This window comes from Scatophagus argus, chromosome 24 (assembly GCF_020382885.2).
Source record: "Scatophagus argus isolate fScaArg1 chromosome 24, fScaArg1.pri, whole genome shotgun sequence".
Classification (NCBI taxonomy): Eukaryota; Metazoa; Chordata; class Actinopteri; family Scatophagidae; genus Scatophagus; species Scatophagus argus.
This window is the reverse complement of record NC_058516.1, coordinates 6,749,173-6,767,121: the sequence shown is the minus strand read 5'-3', so window position 1 is coordinate 6,767,121 and position 17,949 is coordinate 6,749,173. Positions and strand designations below refer to the sequence as shown.

At 40.7% G+C, this 17,949-nt stretch overlaps 3 protein-coding genes and 1 long non-coding RNA gene across 10 annotated transcripts in view; 3 read left to right on the top strand and 1 right to left on the bottom strand.

Moving 5' to 3' along the window:
* The window catches only part of LOC124055289 (vang-like protein 1), a 45,370-nt gene extending 41,583 nt beyond the window's left edge, over positions 1-3,787 (top strand). For 3 of the 6 annotated variants that reach the window (XR_006842600.1, XR_006842602.1, XR_006842601.1), the window contains exons 9-10: positions 76-3,092; positions 3,458-3,786. Coding sequence is in view for 1 of the 6 variants with exons in the window: in XM_046381949.1 (XP_046237905.1) it covers positions 76-336 (261 nt within the window). In the remaining 5 variants the exon portion in view is untranslated. Of the gene's footprint in view, positions 1-75; positions 3,162-3,457 lie in introns of those variants that run through there. The other 3 variants (XR_006842604.1, XR_006842603.1, XM_046381949.1) reach the window with 3 other exon arrangements.
* A 1,816-nt stretch (positions 3,788-5,603) lies between these two features.
* On the bottom strand, positions 5,604-11,800 carry LOC124055290 (calsequestrin-2-like). The gene is made up of 11 exons (XM_046381950.1): positions 11,410-11,800; positions 9,439-9,523; positions 9,232-9,332; positions 8,696-8,804; positions 7,963-8,036; positions 7,140-7,270; positions 7,010-7,055; positions 6,871-6,925; positions 6,690-6,790; positions 6,477-6,551; positions 5,604-6,390 (listed from the first exon to the last, which is right to left on the bottom strand). Exons 1-11 carry the CDS (start codon positions 11,650-11,652, stop codon positions 6,181-6,183), a joined length of 1,230 nt encoding a protein of 409 aa, XP_046237906.1. The 5' UTR covers positions 11,653-11,800; the 3' UTR covers positions 5,604-6,180.
* LOC124055292 lies at positions 7,187-11,139 on the top strand. Its single transcript, XR_006842605.1, has 3 exons — positions 7,187-7,311; positions 8,716-8,827; positions 9,241-11,139. It is a non-coding gene; the product is annotated as an uncharacterized LOC124055292 (long non-coding RNA).
* On the top strand, positions 11,794-17,607 carry poglut1 (protein O-glucosyltransferase 1). 2 transcript variants are annotated; one of them, XM_046381951.1, is made up of 11 exons: positions 11,794-12,444; positions 13,034-13,124; positions 13,423-13,566; positions 13,686-13,821; positions 13,918-14,039; positions 14,150-14,209; positions 14,562-14,661; positions 14,876-14,934; positions 15,025-15,192; positions 15,473-15,529; positions 15,607-17,607. In XM_046381951.1, the coding sequence occupies exons 1-11, from the start codon at positions 12,372-12,374 to the stop codon at positions 15,761-15,763; spliced, it is 1,167 nt and encodes a 388-aa protein (XP_046237907.1). In that variant the 5' UTR covers positions 11,794-12,371; the 3' UTR covers positions 15,764-17,607. The 2 variants fall into 2 exon arrangements, with proteins under 2 accessions (XP_046237907.1, XP_046237908.1); XM_046381952.1 differs by having other exon boundaries at positions 13,034-13,128.
* The last annotated feature ends 342 nt before the right edge of the window (positions 17,608-17,949 follow it).

Here is a 17,949-nt window from a genome sequence, read left to right as displayed (position 1 = left end):
TTCTAGATTTGTTCAATTCAGTGTTCTAATCCCAGATATGACATTAGTTTGTTTGTGTATATTACTCCTGTCCAGGCGTTCCTGGAGAGCTACCTGGCCCCGGGTCCCACCCTGCAGTACAGCCGAGACCACTGGCTGTCCCGTCAGTGGACTCTGATCAGCGAGGCATCGGTAACCAGCGGCCTTAAAGACGGCACGGTCTTCCTGCTCAAGTGTGTGGACTTCAGCCTCGTCGTGACATCAAAGAAGATCCCGTACATCCAGATGTCAGAGGAGTATGTCGACCCCAAGTCACACAAGTTTGTCCTGCGGCTACAGTCTGAAACCTCTGTGTAGGACTTATTTTTTAAATTCCTCACCCTGTTTTGTTGCTCTCAAATGTTTTTACTTTGGGTTTGCAGTTTTTATTTTTACTTTTTTGGATTTTTTTTTTGTATATTATATATGAATCTATACGTTACACACATGTTTGAATATATTGATCTTTTTATGTTTGATTCGGATGAAAACAAAAGAAAGATTTGAGGGTGGATTACGCTCACGGACACAGTTGAGTGTGGGTGTACGCGTGTGTGTATGTGTGTGTATGCATCTGTGTCATTTTGTGTCCACACAATTGCGTGTTCCTTTTTTGTTTGAGATGCTGTGGCCAAACAAGATTGGAACATTTGAAGTTTCTGACAACCACACAGGGACTTAGTTGTCTCGGTCGCTTTTTATTTCCAAAGGACAGAAAGGCAGACAGAGAAACCACTAAGGACTGCAATGGTGTGACTTGGATTTTGATATTTGAAGCCCGATGGCAACACATGACAAATATCCTGCCACCTCCTCTGCGATTTTTTTTAAGTATTTGTACACTCTTGTGGACTTCAACAAACTGAGAGGATTTCTTTGTCTCGAAAACCAAATTACATGCATTTGACAAAAAGGTGAAACTAAACTTCAGTCATACTTTGCATTAAATGCACGTTTATGTATGTTTCTAAATTAAAGGAATATGCCTAAAAAGGATAGAACATATGATCCCAGCCTGCTCAAACAGGATGTTTGACTGATTTCCTGATCGCTTCTTCGGGACATCTGTAGAGCTCCGGACAAACACTTTTCCTGACAGTTGAGATGTCAGCAGCCCACCTCATGTCCAGCTTTTGGAATGCAGTAGCACCCTTGAGTGCTTACTCTAGTGGCCAAAGTAGGATGCTTTCAACTGTTTTGGTGTGCGATTCTTCTCCAGGTGCAATGGAGCAAAATCAAAAATATTTCCACTCCAGTTGGGAACAACACACACACGCCATGTTAAACACAGAATGAACCGGATTATAAGAGACGCTCAGAGGTGGATACATGCCCGAAAACATTTGCCCTGCCTCATCGGTTCAGTAACCATCTCAGGGCTTTCATGTCTGCCACATCTGCCTGACTTGATGAAAAGGGAAGGCAGCTGGGAGGAGAGGCAAAGCCACAATGTCAGAAATAAAAAGCACATCTGATTACTTTAAATTCCCCCTCTGTTGGTGATACAGCAGAAAATCTAAATATTGTAACTTTTCATATTAAAAATGAGTATTCAAATAAGTGAGGCCAACATGAACAACAATCATGTTAGACACACCACACTGTTGCTCTGAGTTTCTCTTTTTAACAAAAAATGTTTTCTCCATTTTAATTTTCATGTTTCTTTTTTAACATATTCCTGATTGATGTTAAGCTACCACCATACAATACTTCCTCATGATTTTCACATTAAAAGCCTGCCTGTAACGGGATGGCTGCCAGACTTTAGAGCCATTTTCACCTTCAGACAACAGTGAGCAGTGTAGAGAAACAGGAAACACGGGCGGAGAGAGGGAGGTTGGGAATCAAACCAAGAATGTTTTGATTATGTAGTAAAGCACCATAACTGTTAGGCCACCCAAACACCCCAGACTGCCAGTAAGTGTTGGATTTAAATCATAGTACGTATTATCGTAGCTTAACATCTCTGAGGGAAAAAGGCAAAGCAGAACACCTGACGAGACAGAATTAGTGCTGTGGACATATGGTTCTGTCTAAAACTGAGTCGCGGAACAGCCGCTGTTTGATAATTTGCCACAGTTAAGGTATGATTTCATCTGTCAGGGCTTACAGGGTTTCCTTGTATCATTAGAATATATAATAGATGATAATGGGTGTACCGGCAGCAAGAGCTGCAGCAGGGCGGAACCTCCCTCCCAACTGGACCGTCTGGTTTTCCTCTGCTCCCTTGTTTCGCCTCTGTTGTCTGACAAACACGTTCACAGTGAATCCCTTGAGGTCAGCCACTTCACCAGAAGACTCAAAAGGGATTTTTCCTAACATTTCTGTCTTGTAAAGCCACACGGATACAGTTGAATTAAGCTAATGTCGCTGAAATGACACTTTTATTTCCTGTCAGTGCTTGCATTTGACTACTTTATCTTCTTATAAGTGATCTGGTAAAAAATCACCAGAGCAATTAAAGAAAATCCCACTGTGCTCATGTATAATGCACTCAAGAAGAAAAATACAGTATGTCACAGTAATACTGTCTTCTGTGCCTATGAGCAGCGCTGTCCCCTACTGCCCCCTGGCTGGTGACCCTGATATTAACAGTTTGTTTCCGAGGGCAGCAGCAGCTTGTTTTCATATAAATCATAAAGATACTGCCCATTTTAGCAAAAGCATTTTTTCACTCTCCACTTTGTAACTGTTAAGTCATCTGGAAAGAACTAAAACAAATTATTTTGCTATTTCCTGTGTAATGCAGTGATGGCAAAAACCTTTTTTAAACACCTGCCCACTGGTCGTATTTTGTACCTACTGACAGATGAACTTTGTATGATCCCAATGTGACTGTGCCTCCTGTTTTTACACTGTATCTATTTATGTAAACAAGTGCGTGTGTGTGTGTGGGTAAGTATGTATGTATGTATGTATGCATGTATGTATGTATGCCATTCCAGTTCACATGACCAGCCTTTTCCCCTCTCCTCTACGTCGCCGCCATCTGTCTCGCTGTTGCCAGGTCACAGTCATCTGTCATGGTTTGGTGTTTGTTGGACAGCTTTAAGATGAAGATGTGACATTGCAATGTAAGAAATGTTTCAGTTTCACAGCGTTAGCATTTGTAAAAATTTAAATAAATAAATAAAATAAATAAACCTTTTTATGAACATTTGTAAAACTGTTCTGCGGCGTTACATTATGCAGTAAATGGCCTTGATTTGTCTCCAAAAGGTGATTATTGTTTCTCATGAGCTGCTCCATTTTATTAGACCTTTTTTCTAGTAATAATGTGCTGTATGGGTTTAAATTGTGTCCAGAAGTCATATTTACATTTTGAGTCTTTAGTGGGAACACAAATTCTTGAATGTGAAGCAAGAAAGTCACTGTTGATGTGCTGTTTTATGATTTACTGCTTTTCTATATCTATTTTCTACTTTATGGTTTCTTACAGGCTCCTGAATGCCTCTCAGTTCTCAGAAGTTTACTCTTTCCGTTAAAAGTGGCTGTGAGTACTTTTAGCTGCCAAGGTTATTTGCGAGGTATGTGTGTTCAAAACCCACCCCGTGTTTGATGGCCACTGTGTCAATTTAGGCTTTTTTGTATGATTTTTAGGCACTGACACCAAAACCTGACATTATGAAACCGTAAACATTATTGTTTAGATAGTGATATGTTAGGATATTTCTGATATGTGTTTGATTTTTATAATTTTGATTTATTATGTGCAGTTTAATGGGTTCAAAACTCATTAAAATGAAAGACATGCCTTAATTAATACTAAATTTGCACCCGAATTAAAAAATCAATGTACATGTAGCATAATTTTGTAATTTGGTTGGTTATATTCCATTAAAACTCCTTAAACTGTGCAGCTAATCCATTAAAAAATACCTTAATGTAATGAACATCACGGAATACTAATTGGAATACAAGCACTGAAAATATTGCAGGTTTCAGTGTAAACCAATACGTCTGCTGATACCAAATGACTTCCTGTTTGCCCAGATAAGATAAGAAAATGCGTTAATCACCCCATTATATCAAGAAAACGGCCTCTTGTTTTTTCTCAGCTTCTGTAGAAAAACGTTCCTGTTGGCCATTGAGGATTTGAGGAACATGCCAACGTCTACATGAGAGCTAAAGCATTTTGCAGAGGATTTTGCCTTTAATTGACTTCAGCTTCAAGTCTATAGTGTTTTCCCCTTCTTCTAAAATTATTCCTCAGCATCTCCATGTTTGTCCCGGCTGCAGGCTTGTTAGCACTCTCCTTTGTAGCTCCTCATTAAACGTGACCCTGCGGCAAAATTTCAGCTTTTTTGGCTTTATTTTGGTGACTTTTTTGTTGTCATGAAGCTCGATGGTAATTGGCTTGCCATCAGCCTGTCAGAGCATTGCAGCCGGGCCTTGTGGGTAAATGAATGTCAGTGTCAGTGTCCAGGGCTGGAAACAAACAACCTCATCCCAGCTCAAGCTCAGGGTGCAATGCCGCCTGTCGGAACTCATCTGTCCTCGGCTTAATGCCGCCGCACCTGCCTGCTCTATGCAGGACGGGGACGAGCAGGAGAGAGGTGGACAGAGAGGAAAATGAGGCGCATTTGCATCTAAATGGAATGTTTTTCTTCCTTTCATTCTTGCTTCTCTGTTGGTGTGGTAATGGTTATGTGCAGATCGAGGCATGAGAGGAAACCCTTCTGTCTTCTCATGGCTTCAGTTTTGAACAGAAACCTCCACTTTAATATATCTTACTCCTGTCTTTTCGTTTTGCTCTTTGCACTTTTATGCTGACCTTCTCACCCTCTCTTAGGAATGACAAGGTGCACGAGACATCAGTCCTTCTGCCTTCCCTTTAGTCAACGTTCATGTAAAACACCATCACACTTGACATTCACAGGGTTATGTAACATAAAGGCCTCGCAGAACATCACACTTGTACCGTGATACTGTGTGCTTGTTTTTCCTCAGGAGAGAGCGTGAAATGTTCTCGCCTCGGGTCACATTTAAATGCACACATACACACAATCGGATGTTGTCATCATTCAGCTATGGCAGAGCTTATGTGTAAATCCCACAGCATGATACCAACATCCTGTTTACACAGTGCATCACATCCACCTCCAGGGGAATTATGGTTCTTGCATGGCCCTGTATTATTAATTCATGTCCACTGGTTCAGCAGGAGAGTGTCCTCGCCTTGTGCAGTTTGTTGGGCCCCGGCGGGCAGCGTTTCAGTCTGTCTCACCCCCGACCTTCCCCAGCCCCACTGTCCAGGTCTCTTCTCCCATTAGGAGGCATAATGATGATGAATTATTCACCGACGTTTGAATAATTCAAGGTGAAAATGCTCATTGACTGAGAGAGAACATGTGCCGATCTGCTGTCTTGAGCATCTGTCTGCAGCTTCTCAATGAGGGAGGGAACTGAGGTGTGTGTTCTCACATACACACCTTAAAAACAGCAGCAGTAATTCACTATAAAAGACTTGCACATACAGTAGTTGGTGTACTTTTATTTAAGCTTTTTTTTCCATCATGACAAAAATGGCTGTAACACTTTAATGTCTTCAGTCTTAGTGTAGTCTACAAGTAAACAAGCAATGTTCTGCTAATAAGAACAAAATTTATTTTCACATAGATGCACACAAACTAATATGAGCTAGTTAATAATTAATTTGAACTTTAAAGAGATATAGAGATATGTGAAATATGATAGATGTCACTCATAGCTAAGAAGAGTGAATATTGGACTGTTTAGCCTGAAACATGACTCCATCTATAATGGTGCTCCATGCCAGCACAAAACTGTTACATGTTAGCCATAGCAACTTAAAGGGTGATAATATGTTAGTGTTGTGTTTGCAGGTAGTTGTGATGCACCCATTTGAAACAAATTAATTGACAGAGCTTTAATTTAAACTTGTATATGAGATAGTGATAGTGTATTCTGCTAATATTTTGATCCTTACTGAGTACAAGAGAATGACTGCTTCAGGCACTGTGCTAACTTTAAACTGGGCCAATATTTTCCCTTGTTGACCTTTAATCATTTTTTTCTGTGCAGCCATTTAAACCACAGTCTATTCTAGAAAACATTTTTCTTTTAATTTCCCTTTTTTTTTAAATACAATTTACGTTCGATTCTGTTCAGTGTTTTGACACGAACCCCTAACCCTTCAGGTTATTCGTCACTGTCATCTTCCTCATCTGGGTCATGACTTTCAGAGCTGTCCTCTGTGACAAAGTTGTCAGGATGTTCCTGATCGTTTGCAGAATCGTCGTCGTCCTCTGTGTTCACCCTCCCTGACAGGACGTCTTCTATCCAGTCCTCCAGCTCCTCGGCACTGGGCAGGTCCTCGTCGTTGGACATGTCCAACCACACGCTGTCCGCCTGGATTATAGGGCACCGTCAAAGTCAAGGTAGGGGCTAATAAACACCTCATTTTGTTCCAGTCTATGATAGAAACCATTACTTACATCTGTGACATTGACCACACCAATCTGAGGTCTAAACAGGTCCAGCTTGAAGGTTTTTTCCCAGTAAGTGGTCAACTGGAGAGGCAAGACAAACAAGACAGGTTAACTTAGCCTGTCAGCGACCTCTTTTATGTTTATATTTGAAAAGAAGACAGCTTTGCGGTGATATTGACAGTCCTTGTTAGAAATAATAAACTAATGATGTCTCAGAACCAGAGGGAAGTCATCAGGGTCGATCCAGACAATGCTGAGCTCTGGGTTGTTGGTGTTGTCTCTGGCCACGTCTTTCAGGATCTCCAGGAACTCGTAGCCATCTGACAACAACAGAACAGAGGAACCAGAGCTCGTCTTCAGCTACTAAATACAATAAACAGGGAAGAGAGAAAGCACACACCTGGATCTTCCTCCTCGGCAAACGCAACAATATGTATCCCATCCATGTCGTCCTCCTAGAAATTGAAAAGAGTCAGCAGCAAGTTTAAACCATGCATCCTGATGTATATAGAAGGTATTGTATCGCGCCAGCTACTCACCCATGTTTCAAACATATTCTCTGCCCGGAGCTTCCTCAGAGTGGCCCTGTAAACAGCACATTTTCATAAAATGGTTAACCGGGTTTTCACAGCATTCAAATAACCCGTAAATTATGTAAATCTCATCAACCTTCTGTGTTGGTTGACAAACTCGACAATGTCCATCTCTGACAGAGGCCTGCCAGGCAGGATGGCCGGCTCCTCCATGAACGGCTCATAAAAATTCACCTCGTTCATCTTGAGGGAGAGATGTTTGGCTACCTAAAACATACAGCGTGCCAGGATTTCATTATGTTTAGCAGGTGGGTGATACAATTATGGGGTTTTGTTTAATGAGTAAATGAAGCTCATTAAACAAAAGAAATCTGAAAGGGTTTCATTAAAACAACATTTTCTAATAGATGTATTTTACATTTAAAAAAAAAATCTTGTAAAGTTCTTACAAGTATTTATATTCACCCTCTCAAACTTAAAAATAACTCCCCTCATTTCAATGTGTTGCTTTTCAATGAAAAACAGACATATTAGGAAATACTCTTATTTACTTTCCTTTCCACTCTCATGCCTGTATGCTGAATATGAAGCTACCGTTAGCTTAGCTTAGCATAATGACTGGAAGAAGAGGGAACCCTCAAGCTTGACTCTGTTTGATGGTAAATCAGTCTACCAGGACCTCTAACACTCCCTGCTTCCAAGAAAACAGTCTGTCTGTCTCTTTTTTGCATAAATTAAGCAATCAAGATACTATATAAAGTATTATAAATAACGTTTGGACGCAGCCAGGCTTATTGTTTCCCCATTTTCAGTCTTTATCCTAAGCTTTCAAGTCTTTTCATCTACCTCTTAGCAAGAAAACAAATACTAATATCAATAAATAAATATTAATGCAATATGTGATTATCCTTGGGTCTGTAAATGTGGAGTACAATATTATTTTGTACATGAATACCCACTGATTTATCAAACGTAGCAAAGAACTTGATGTACGGTTGAAAACGCTCTGAGGCCTCCTGAAAAGCTTTGTAGTCTAAGTAAAAGGGAAGACAGAGAGAGAGAGAGAGAGAGATTGTTGAGGAACTCAAAAGAGAAACTGAAGATGAGAAAGTAAAACATAAGTGTGGAAGTTCATCTTTAACATTCGGCTCACATTTCTAGCCAAAATCGACAGTTATGTGATCAGGAGAGCAAGCACTGAAACCCACTCGCTTCATTCAATTTCCCACTATGATTGTACTGTCTTCCCCCAAGTAACAAAGTCTCCCTTAATACACTTTTATACGCTTGTAACGCGCTCCTGGCTCTGCTCCCTGCAAGGTCACAACCAAGGACCAACCTATCTCTGGACAGAAATAGGCTCCATAATGAAACTTCATGCCACTGTCATATCAGACCAGATAGCATCTACCCTGTCTCACTTTTTCTCTTTTTTTTTTTTGGAGAGGAACTATAATTGCAGTTTGCCCTATTAGACAGAGAACCAGAAGTTATTTAAAGGCTCTCATGAGACTGAGTGAGAGAGCCACAGTCTGGAATCAGGTTTCCCTTTAGCGGACAGTTAGGCTACATTAGGCTCTAGATCCCATCAGAGTCTGGAGAGCGCAGTGAGACAGCTTTAGGTGCTTAGATGTATTTTCCATCTTGTCAGTGTGAACACGAATGCATGATAGAGTTTGGTGCTAAACTAACATGAATCCTCTCCTTTAAAGTAGCCAATGAGGCGGATGTCTTCCTCCATTCGCTCGAAGGCTCGCAGCTCCATGGCGTTGTTGATCATTTCCACTGGATCCTCCAGTACCTAAGGGGGTTGATAGAATACAGGTATTATCACTATCAAGAAACACCAGAAAGCAGCAAAACATTTCACAGTTTCAGTCATTTCAAAAAATAAAATGATTCATGCCTCTAAGTGGCTCAGGTTCATGAGTATTGTGGTAGTGTGAGCTGACCATCAAAATGACAAAAACACAATGTATCAGAAATGAGGCTCAAATAATCAAAATATTACGGTAATGGAGGGAAACATGTCAGAATGTCACAGATAATCACTTTACTCACTTATCCACCTTCAGGGGAAAATAACGTGGAAGCTGCTTCCACTGAATTTTGTTTTACCTTGAAATGTGAATGAAACCTCATTAGAGGTTGTAGTTTGGGGGTTTCCTCTCTCAATGGTTAACATGTTGACTCATTTAAAAAGTAGCAGAATCAGATTGTCCTCTCACATCCAACAGGAACTCCACCAGTGTGTCTGATGAGAGCTCCCCATCAAACTCAATGACGCGGTCGTCCTTGAAGACGTACAAGCTGCCCACCTCTTCCAGACCTGATTAAACAGCAGGAGTACAGTGTGTAACTTTAAGAGCTCTAATCTGAGGCATGCAGAGCAATGTAAGTGATGCTTTGTAGTGATGAAGACACATGAGTCATACCCAGTTTTCTGGCTACTTTTGCGCCCTTTTGGGAGTCCACCATTCCAAAACCGATGTCTTTGTTCTCCAGGACCTGAGCTGTGAGCTGGGTGTTCACACAGACAAATGTTAGATGGCATGAGCCAGAAATGTAGGTGTTGTCTTGGACTAAAATCTAAACTCAAGCAGCCTAATGTAATCAGTTTTTTCATCAAAGACAAAATGTTTGTTAGCCACTGCTGTTGATTTCCAGGAAATTATGATTTTTTGAGTCCATTGCTCAGCGTGGGATCGAAACACTTTATGCCAACACCCTCTACTCTGCTCTCTGCATTTAGCTTAGCGCTGTTTTCTGTATTTGAGCTGGCATCCACAGCTGCTGCTGTCTTTGTCAATACATCTTTTCATTACCGAGGTGTGTGCCCCCTGTGGAGTCTTCTTGTTAGAGGGAAGCCGTGAGTCAGGACTGCTTGCCTTTCAGCTCATGGTTCTTGTGGAAGGAAAACAGATTTAGAAATACCAGACAAGACTTGGGTTCTGTTAAACCAAGTGTGTTTCTGCTTTTAAAACGGTGCATGAAACACGACAGGAATGCAAAAGCGCAAAAGGAAGTAAAGGTGGTGAATACCAACAAATTCAAGGTGTGAAGACTCCCCTTTTCTCATACGTTTGGCTAATAAATAAGAGGGAAAAGGGTGCAGGAGGAGTACACCCATTTATTTCTAGTTCACAGCCAGATAGTAAAGAGTTTTGGGAGTGAGCTAAATTTAACAGAATGGCCTAGAAACAATCCCTGGATGCTTGTGAACCACAGAGGGAGGCAGTAATAGGATTAGAATCATTGTTTGCCAGCTAAGAGTGCATGCAGGTAAAGCAGAGCTGCCCATCAAGCTGTTACAGTGTGACAGCCATGAATCCTACTTCACCTTATGGTTAAGCAGACAGTTTGCACATCAAGGAGACAGAGGAGGAATGAGGCATTCAGTGTGTCGGGGATCACTGACGATGACTTGTTATGACAGGTTAGAGTCAAAAGAACACGGCGGTGAAGCTGTGGGTTTAACCCGGAGCGATTTGAGCTGCAGCTTATTGAGACATCTTTACGTTATCAGTGACATCAGATATACCACAGCCCCTTATATCACAATAGATACGACTCTGGCTTTTTTTCTTTCATCCGTAATGATGGCATTGGCAGGACTCAGGCATTGTGTACCCGAGGATGTCAGTGGCAATGTGACTGGAAAAGTAAAGACTTGTATGTTTATGGAGTTATTGTGTTGATTTTTTGGTAACTGGTCAGTTGTTTATGCTGTTTAGCAGGGAGCAAGAGTCTACAGCTTTGTGAGGCTGCACAGCTGTGCTTTGAACTAAATGCTAATATGCTCACAATGCAGAGGTTTAGCAGGCAGATTTACCACGTTCACTGTGTTGGATTAGCATGCAAACATGTCCCAATGAGGGCTAAACACAGAGCACAGCTGAGGCTGATGGGGACGTCATTAGTTTTGCGAGCTGAAATGATTAAAATGTTTATAATTAATCAGCAATTAGTTGGATCTAAGATGCCACCAGCTTCTTCAGTGTGAGAATTTGCTGCTTTTTTTGTTTTATATCATTTTCTACTCATATCATTTTTAATTTGTAAACTGTTGCTCTTCTTTGTCACACGGTGTGTGTAAAAAATTGAATATCTTAATTATTTAATAGTCATGAATAAAGACATTAGTTGTTGTGTTAACTGTTAAGCAACCGATTCTTGTCTGTTATATAGATAGATGAGAGGAGATGGGCATTAAAGGGCATTACACTTCACTTTTTAGGATCGCTCGCTTTCTATGTCTCATACCATTGCAGTTATATGAAATCCTTTAATAGAGACTGAATATCAGCACTAATCTCCATGTCGACAACCACTCCCTGGATTTTCTGTCTCTTTACGAGCTCCTTGTGTTCCCCTCTTCCCTCCCATGTGTAGACCCTCTTCCTCACCTCCAGCACCAGCTCAGTCATCTGGAACCGCTTCTGCAGGCCCTTGTTGGCAGGCACTGGCTCATGGTAGAACAGGCACAGCAGGTCGTATCTCTTCAGAGCCTTCTTGTAGTTGCGCTCGTTGATGTCCAGCACCCTGTCCTTTCCGTCAAAATTAGGGAACTCGAGACCTTCCTCAGCATTGCAAAGGAAAACCAGACGAAGGCAAAGGCCCGACAGTAGAGAAAGCCAGATTTGCTGCATTTTTGCTCAGTTGTGGAAGTGTTGGCAAGATGATCTCCGAGTTTGCAAAGAAAATCAAAGAACCAAGAAGTACAAAAGATATCATACACAAATTAGATAAAATCCAGTTACAGATTTGACCTCTTTGTCAAATATGAAATGTTCTCACACATATTTCATCAGTGTATTCTCTCTCTGCTTTTCTCTATTGCTCGCCGTTGATTTTTCTCCCCCTCCACTTGTCTTCTGTCTCCTCCTCTCTCCGTCACTCGTCTTACTGCCCAAGTCTCCCTGGAGGGTCTCTTTCTTTCCTCCTTTTCTCTTCCCGGCTGAGAAACTCACCTTGACGATCCATTTGCAGAACAAATCATCTATGTGATTGTCAAGCATGTCCTGGAAATAAATTCAGAAATTAGGACAGAGAGGCTGTGGGGATTTCATCAGTCATTCAACCAGAAACGATATGATCTGTATAAAGGAAAGACAATGATGGGGCTTTTTCAATATGCATTGTAAAATAAGTATCTTGCTATAAAATTAATGAAGAGTTTATTGATTTATTTATTGTGACAGGGCGCTGAATGTAAACACAAGCAGACGTTTTCTGAGGAGTGTTACCATACCGCCAATGAATTTCCTTGTGCGCATTACCGTAATGACGGTACTCAGCCAGAACTAACAGATGACAGAACACCGCATTGTTTCTTCTCTTCAGACAAAACTGGAGGATAGAGAGAAAAATGGAGCGCTCTTGGCTGTGCAGGTTTTTAATACTGCTGCAAGTTTATGATTTATGTTTGGTTCCCGCGTCAGGTAATACATCTTTAACCAAACACCACTCCTGAAACCGTTTTGAAATATGTAGGTAGACTTTGCCGCTTGTTGTGTCGCTGTGCCTCCTTCAGGTAACTTTTGATGTTGGAGTCATTCATCACTTTGCGAGCTAGCTAACTAGCGTACGAGCTAACTTAGCTCAGCTAACTGTTTGCTAACTTTGCTTGAATTGCAGTGAAAAGTTAGTTTCGCTTGCATTAACTTTGTGACATCAGGTCAACTTATTTAGTTATGTTTTTTTTTTTGGCCACAGGTCTGCGAAAGCTAGTTAGCAATAATGTCCTGGCTGGCTGCACTCAGTATTTAGTCAGATCGGTTGAGGAATTTCCATTCATCGCGTACAGTTAAAGACTTGAAGTCCTCATATGCTATGTGGGATAGTGAATAAAAGGTAAAAATATGCAGAATATTTGAGCTCTTTGCTGAGCTTTGTTCGGGACAGCCTCATAGGGGACACTCCTCTGTTTTCTAACAATAGATCTAACATTTTCGTGATCCGTTGGTAAATTACGATCACGATCGGTCAAATAGGAAAATCAGTTCTGACACCATTTGCGTTTATTTGTAGGGGAACAGTGGAAGAAAATTAGAAGCAAAATGTCTGATGCTGTCAAAGCGTACACTCCCTGCAACCCTGTCAACTGCAGTTGCCATCTCAGGTAGGTGTGTTGTCAGACTCTCTTTACCTCTTTACTAACTAATAGTTTCTTTTTCCTGAACATACTAACCAGACTAATATTTATTGTTACATTATCACTGTGCAGCTTTGATTTTCCAACTTTAATTCTTGTGTATTTGCACATTATGCCAAGACGAATTCCTTGTATGTGTAAACACACGTGGCAATAAAACCAATTCAGATTTACAAAGTGTTAAATATACAATGTGAATTTTCACTTTTATTTCTCTCTTTGTTTTTCTTGTTTTTCCTCTTCCCCTCTTTGTTTATGCCCACAGCGTCCTACAGCATGACTTGCAGCCCTTTAAAGGGAAAATCTCTGAGGATCTCATGGGTACTACTCTTCAGAGAGGGGTGGGCACCCACTACCAGATCATCGGACACAAGTTGTACAGAGAGCACAGCTGTATGTTTCCTGCCAGGTAAAGAGAAAAAGTAACAGGTTGTTAAAGTTTAAACCAAACACACTGTGACTAATTCAGCAGTCAGAGCAGTTGTTTACAGGTTGCTTACACTGCATAAATGTGTTTCCTGTTTTTAGGTGCAGTGGAGTGGAGCATTTCATCCTGGAGGTGATCAACAGGTTACCTGACTTGGAGATGGTGGTGAACGTCAGGGATTACCCTCAAGTCCCCCACTGGGTGCAGCCAACGCTGCCTGTCTTCTCTTTCAGTAAGGTCAGACTGGAGGCATCAAGTTTAACAAGCACACCCACGACTGTTTATTAAATGCAGCAAAATGGTTTTGACATGTTTATGATTTGATTTGAGCAGACAACAGACTACCAGGACATCATGTACCCTGCATGGACATTTTGGGAGGGCGGGCCTGCTGTGTGGCCGATATACCCCACTGGACTGGGAAGATGGGATCTAATGATAGATGAACTTAAAAAGTAAGTTCATATATAAGCTTTTTGTGTGTATTTACTATTGCAGAAACTATAAACATAAGTTAAGTTTAATAGTTAGGTGTGTGCCTTCTCCAAATAATGTGTTGTGGTAGGTCCGCAGCACAGTGGCCATGGAAGAAGAAGGAGTCCAGAGGATTCTTCAGAGGCTCCAGGTCAGTCTGGTTTGTGTAATTAAGTGACGTTACGCAATAAATGTTGTTTTCATGTCAGGTGTTTCATTTTGTTTGGTAGTAACTGTTTACTCAGCTTACCACCACCAAGTTCAGACTTATCATCAAGTTGCTATTTATTAGCCATGTGTGTCAGCCACTTAGGGGTCATGTACGCATCTCTGTGCCTTTGTTAGCATACATACATCTTGTAGGATACATACTCAAACTGGAGCCCCACCTCCGCATGCAATCTTTGTTTTTTCTTCTTTGATCGATCTTCCTGATTACAACTGATTTGTATTGTGTTTTCTGAGTCGATTACTTTAGTTTACTTCTGTGTTTCCTTTCATAGAACAAGTCCGGAGCGCGACCCTCTGATTGTTCTGTCCAGAGACAATCCAGCGCTGGTGGATGCAGAGTACACAAAAAACCAGGCCTGGAAGTCTGAGAAGGTCAGTCACAGTGAAGCCTCACCACATCGGGGTCAGATACATTTGTGATGATTGTAAAGCCACTGTTTAAGATATCAGAGTAATTCTGTGTCTTGCATAGCAATTGGTTGACTGACTTGGAATTAAATGCTTGTGACTTTTCTTTTGTATTAACTCCAAAAGAAAAAAACAAAACAGAACAATATGAACGTCTTGTGTTTTTCTTTCTGTTTAGGACACTCTAGGGAGACCCCCAGCTAAAGAAATCCCACTGGTTGATCACTGCAAGTACAAGTAAGCTGCATTTTGGATTAGTGTCTGAATGACAGACGCGTCACTTTTGAGCAGTTTTAACCCTCCACACCCTTGCTCACATCATTCCAGATATTTATTCAACTTCCGAGGTGTGGCAGCCAGCTTCCGCTTCAAACATCTCTTCCTCTGTGGTTCCCTGGTGTTTCATGTGGGGGATGAGTGGCAGGAGTTTTTTTACTCTCAGCTGAAGCCCTGGGTCCACTACATCCCAGTCAAGCAGGATCTTTCTGATGTCAGGTGACACAACTAACATCGCATGTTTTCTTCTTTTGGGTTTCATTGATGTGTGTGAAGTGTGTGTTTCACTGTGTCTGCATATGATTACCAAGGGTGCAAAATGTTGCATCCCAAAAAAAGAAGGAAATATTAGTCCAAGTTAGCTTGATATTATCACCCCAATAAAAATATCAGTAATTGGATGTGTTATTAAATCACTGTCAGAGTTCTTTGATAAAACTCCTTTCATCTTTTATGTATGGTTAATGTTGATCTGCCTTTACATGTTCTGTCTCCTCAGGGAACTTCTACAGTTTGCCAAAGAGAATGATGCTATCGCACAGGAGATTGCCACAAGGTAATGGATAATAATTAATGATTGGATTTTAATATGTTTGTGCAGTCAGTCTGACTTTTTCTCCCCCTCCAACACAGGGGTAAGGAATTCATCCTGGAACACCTGCAGATGGAAGATATTTCCTGCTACTGGGAGAGGCTCCTCACTGAGTACAGCCGTCTTCTCACCTACAAACCCAAACTAAAGAACAACTACAACCAGATTGTCCACAGACCCAGCAAGACGGAGCTGTAAGAGGGAGATGCGGTGGGATCAGGGCAGCTGTAGCGGGAAACTCTAGCTAATGAATGTAGTTACTGCACCACAACACATGATTTCCTCCCAAGCACTATTGGACTGTGAGTCTGTACGGGGAATACAGTTAAATGGCACGTACCTTAGTCTTGCACAGTCATAGGTGTAGTTCTTAGTGTGTTGACAGTGGATGTTGCCATATCTTCATGTGCCACTAGGGGGTCTTATGTTTCAAGTCTGATAATCCACTTTTTGAGTTTGTTGATTTTCATGATAGAAATAACTCCTGATTTTATGGCTGCTGTTTATACTCACCAGCAAAATTAAAAGGGTGCTCTAAAGACTTTTACACTTCAAGTTCAAATAGCCCTGGTGAAATAATAATAATGTTATCAGGGTTATGTCTGCGAGGGTGTAGAGACCGTTGATATTTAACAGAAAGTCGCCACATAAACTTGGGCTTGTAAGAAATGCCAGGGATTGTATAATGTAAAATCATCCAGCTACCAACATCTCAGCCTCAGCTGCTTTGATTTTGACTGTTGTTTTATTCTTTCATTCTCTTATGAGTCCCCCATCTCTAAGGAAATGTGCCATGTGAAGACTTGGTTTGACATGTTTTTTTAATAGTAATTGCATCTGGACAGGTCTCGGACATTTATTCATAGACATTGGTTCTCTCATTGACTTATATTTTTTATTGTTTGGAATTTTCTATTTGAACATCAGCTTGGTTTTCCTCAGTGACCCACAGGGGAAGAGGAGGAAGTTCAGTGCCTTCCTGAGCTGCAGCCCACTCACCAAAATCAAAAGAAAATATAGAACATGCAGCTGTGGAGCAAATAAAATTCATTTTAAATACTTGAATCATAGCACAGCAAAATATGATGATGATGGCTATTTACAGCTGCTCAAATTCTCCATGAAAGATGTACCAATAATTATAATAATAGTGACAGACTCAGTGCTGTTACATATTTAATGTGTGGAAGGCTTTCCTAAAGTACAGTTTTCATATGTACAAGGTGGTATGCTTACTTTACCTTTTCTTTATCTCGCCTTTTTGTATGGAGGAAAATACAGAAAATATTCTACACAGCAGCTCTGATTAAGCCCTTTAATTCTGTATCTACTCAAGTCCTAATAATATAAATCAAATCAATGGCCAAAAGTTGATTGTTGCTTGGTGAATAGTTATTATTAAGTGCACCGAGTATGTTCTTGATGGAGGAAAAGTACCATCAGTGCATAAGTAATACTGAGTATAGCATTACAATATTATTGCTACACTGCCCTCTACTGGACAATTGAGCAAACTCCAGCAGCTCTTTGCCAAGTGTGATTACAGCAAGATATTCATATGCAGTGTGATTTACTTGTGTGTTGCAACAGTGCTGTCAGTGTGTAAGTTTGTGTGTTCTGCCGTAAGTCAAATAATTTGAAAGCACAAAACATCACAGTCGACGTTTAATTCCCTACCAAGTACATGCAAGAAAGCAATAATCATTTTAGAGTAGGTAGCTTTATTTTGTTGTGTAGGTTGTCCAAGAAATGCTCGTCTTAATTGTTTTTACTATTTGTTGTTTGTTGATGATGTATAATTGATAGAGGAGAATGTTGAATATGTTATAATATTCACATGATATGGCGGATAAGCACATTCTGGCTGATGTAAGGTTATTTTTTCTAGTATTGTTAAGTACTGTGGTAAAGATGGCCCATTTGTATTTTGATTTGACCAAAAAGCTGTGATGGGATGCCTGGTCAAAGTGTGACTTTCATGTTGTCGTCAAATCCTGTGCAGCAGTTTTTGTTGTCATGCCAATAAACTGGTTCTTAAAACATCCCAGAGCTGAGTTTTTTATTTATGAATAATTTTATCAGCACTCTTTACATGTGCATTTAAGATAAGATAAGAACTTTATTGATCCTGCAGGAAATTGTTGTACCAGGGTTGCAATACAAAGAAGCATACAAAAGTAGGAAGTAATTTCCCCACAAAATATAATAGTATATACATGAGAAATAGATAGATAATGGCAGATACGGTGCAGGTACAATCTTAAAGTGTTAACTGTAGTGCAGGATAAATTGTTATTGTCCCATGTGGAGAAAGGGAATGAGTTGAAGAGTTTGATAGCCACAGGGAGGAAGGACTTCCTGTGGCGTTCTGTGAAGCACCTCGG

Coding starts and splice junctions, on each gene's coding strand:
- LOC124055290 (XM_046381950.1), bottom strand. CDS start 11,652: ATGCAGCAAATCTGGCTTTCTCTACTGTCGGGCCTTTGCCTTCGTCTG. Junction 8,037..8,695: donor CTTTAAAGGAGAGGATTCAT/GTTAGTTTAGCA, acceptor CCTTTTACTTAG/ACTACAAAGCTTTTCAGGAG. Junction 6,391..6,476: donor GTGTGGTCAATGTCACAGAT/GTAAGTAATGGT, acceptor CCTATAATCCAG/GCGGACAGCGTGTGGTTGGA.
- poglut1 (XM_046381951.1), top strand. CDS start 12,372: ATGGAGCGCTCTTGGCTGTGCAGGTTTTTAATACTGCTGCAAGTTTAT. Junction 13,125..13,422: donor AACTGCAGTTGCCATCTCAG/GTAGGTGTGTTG, acceptor TTATGCCCACAG/CGTCCTACAGCATGACTTGC. Junction 14,040..14,149: donor ATGATAGATGAACTTAAAAA/GTAAGTTCATAT, acceptor GTGTTGTGGTAG/GTCCGCAGCACAGTGGCCAT.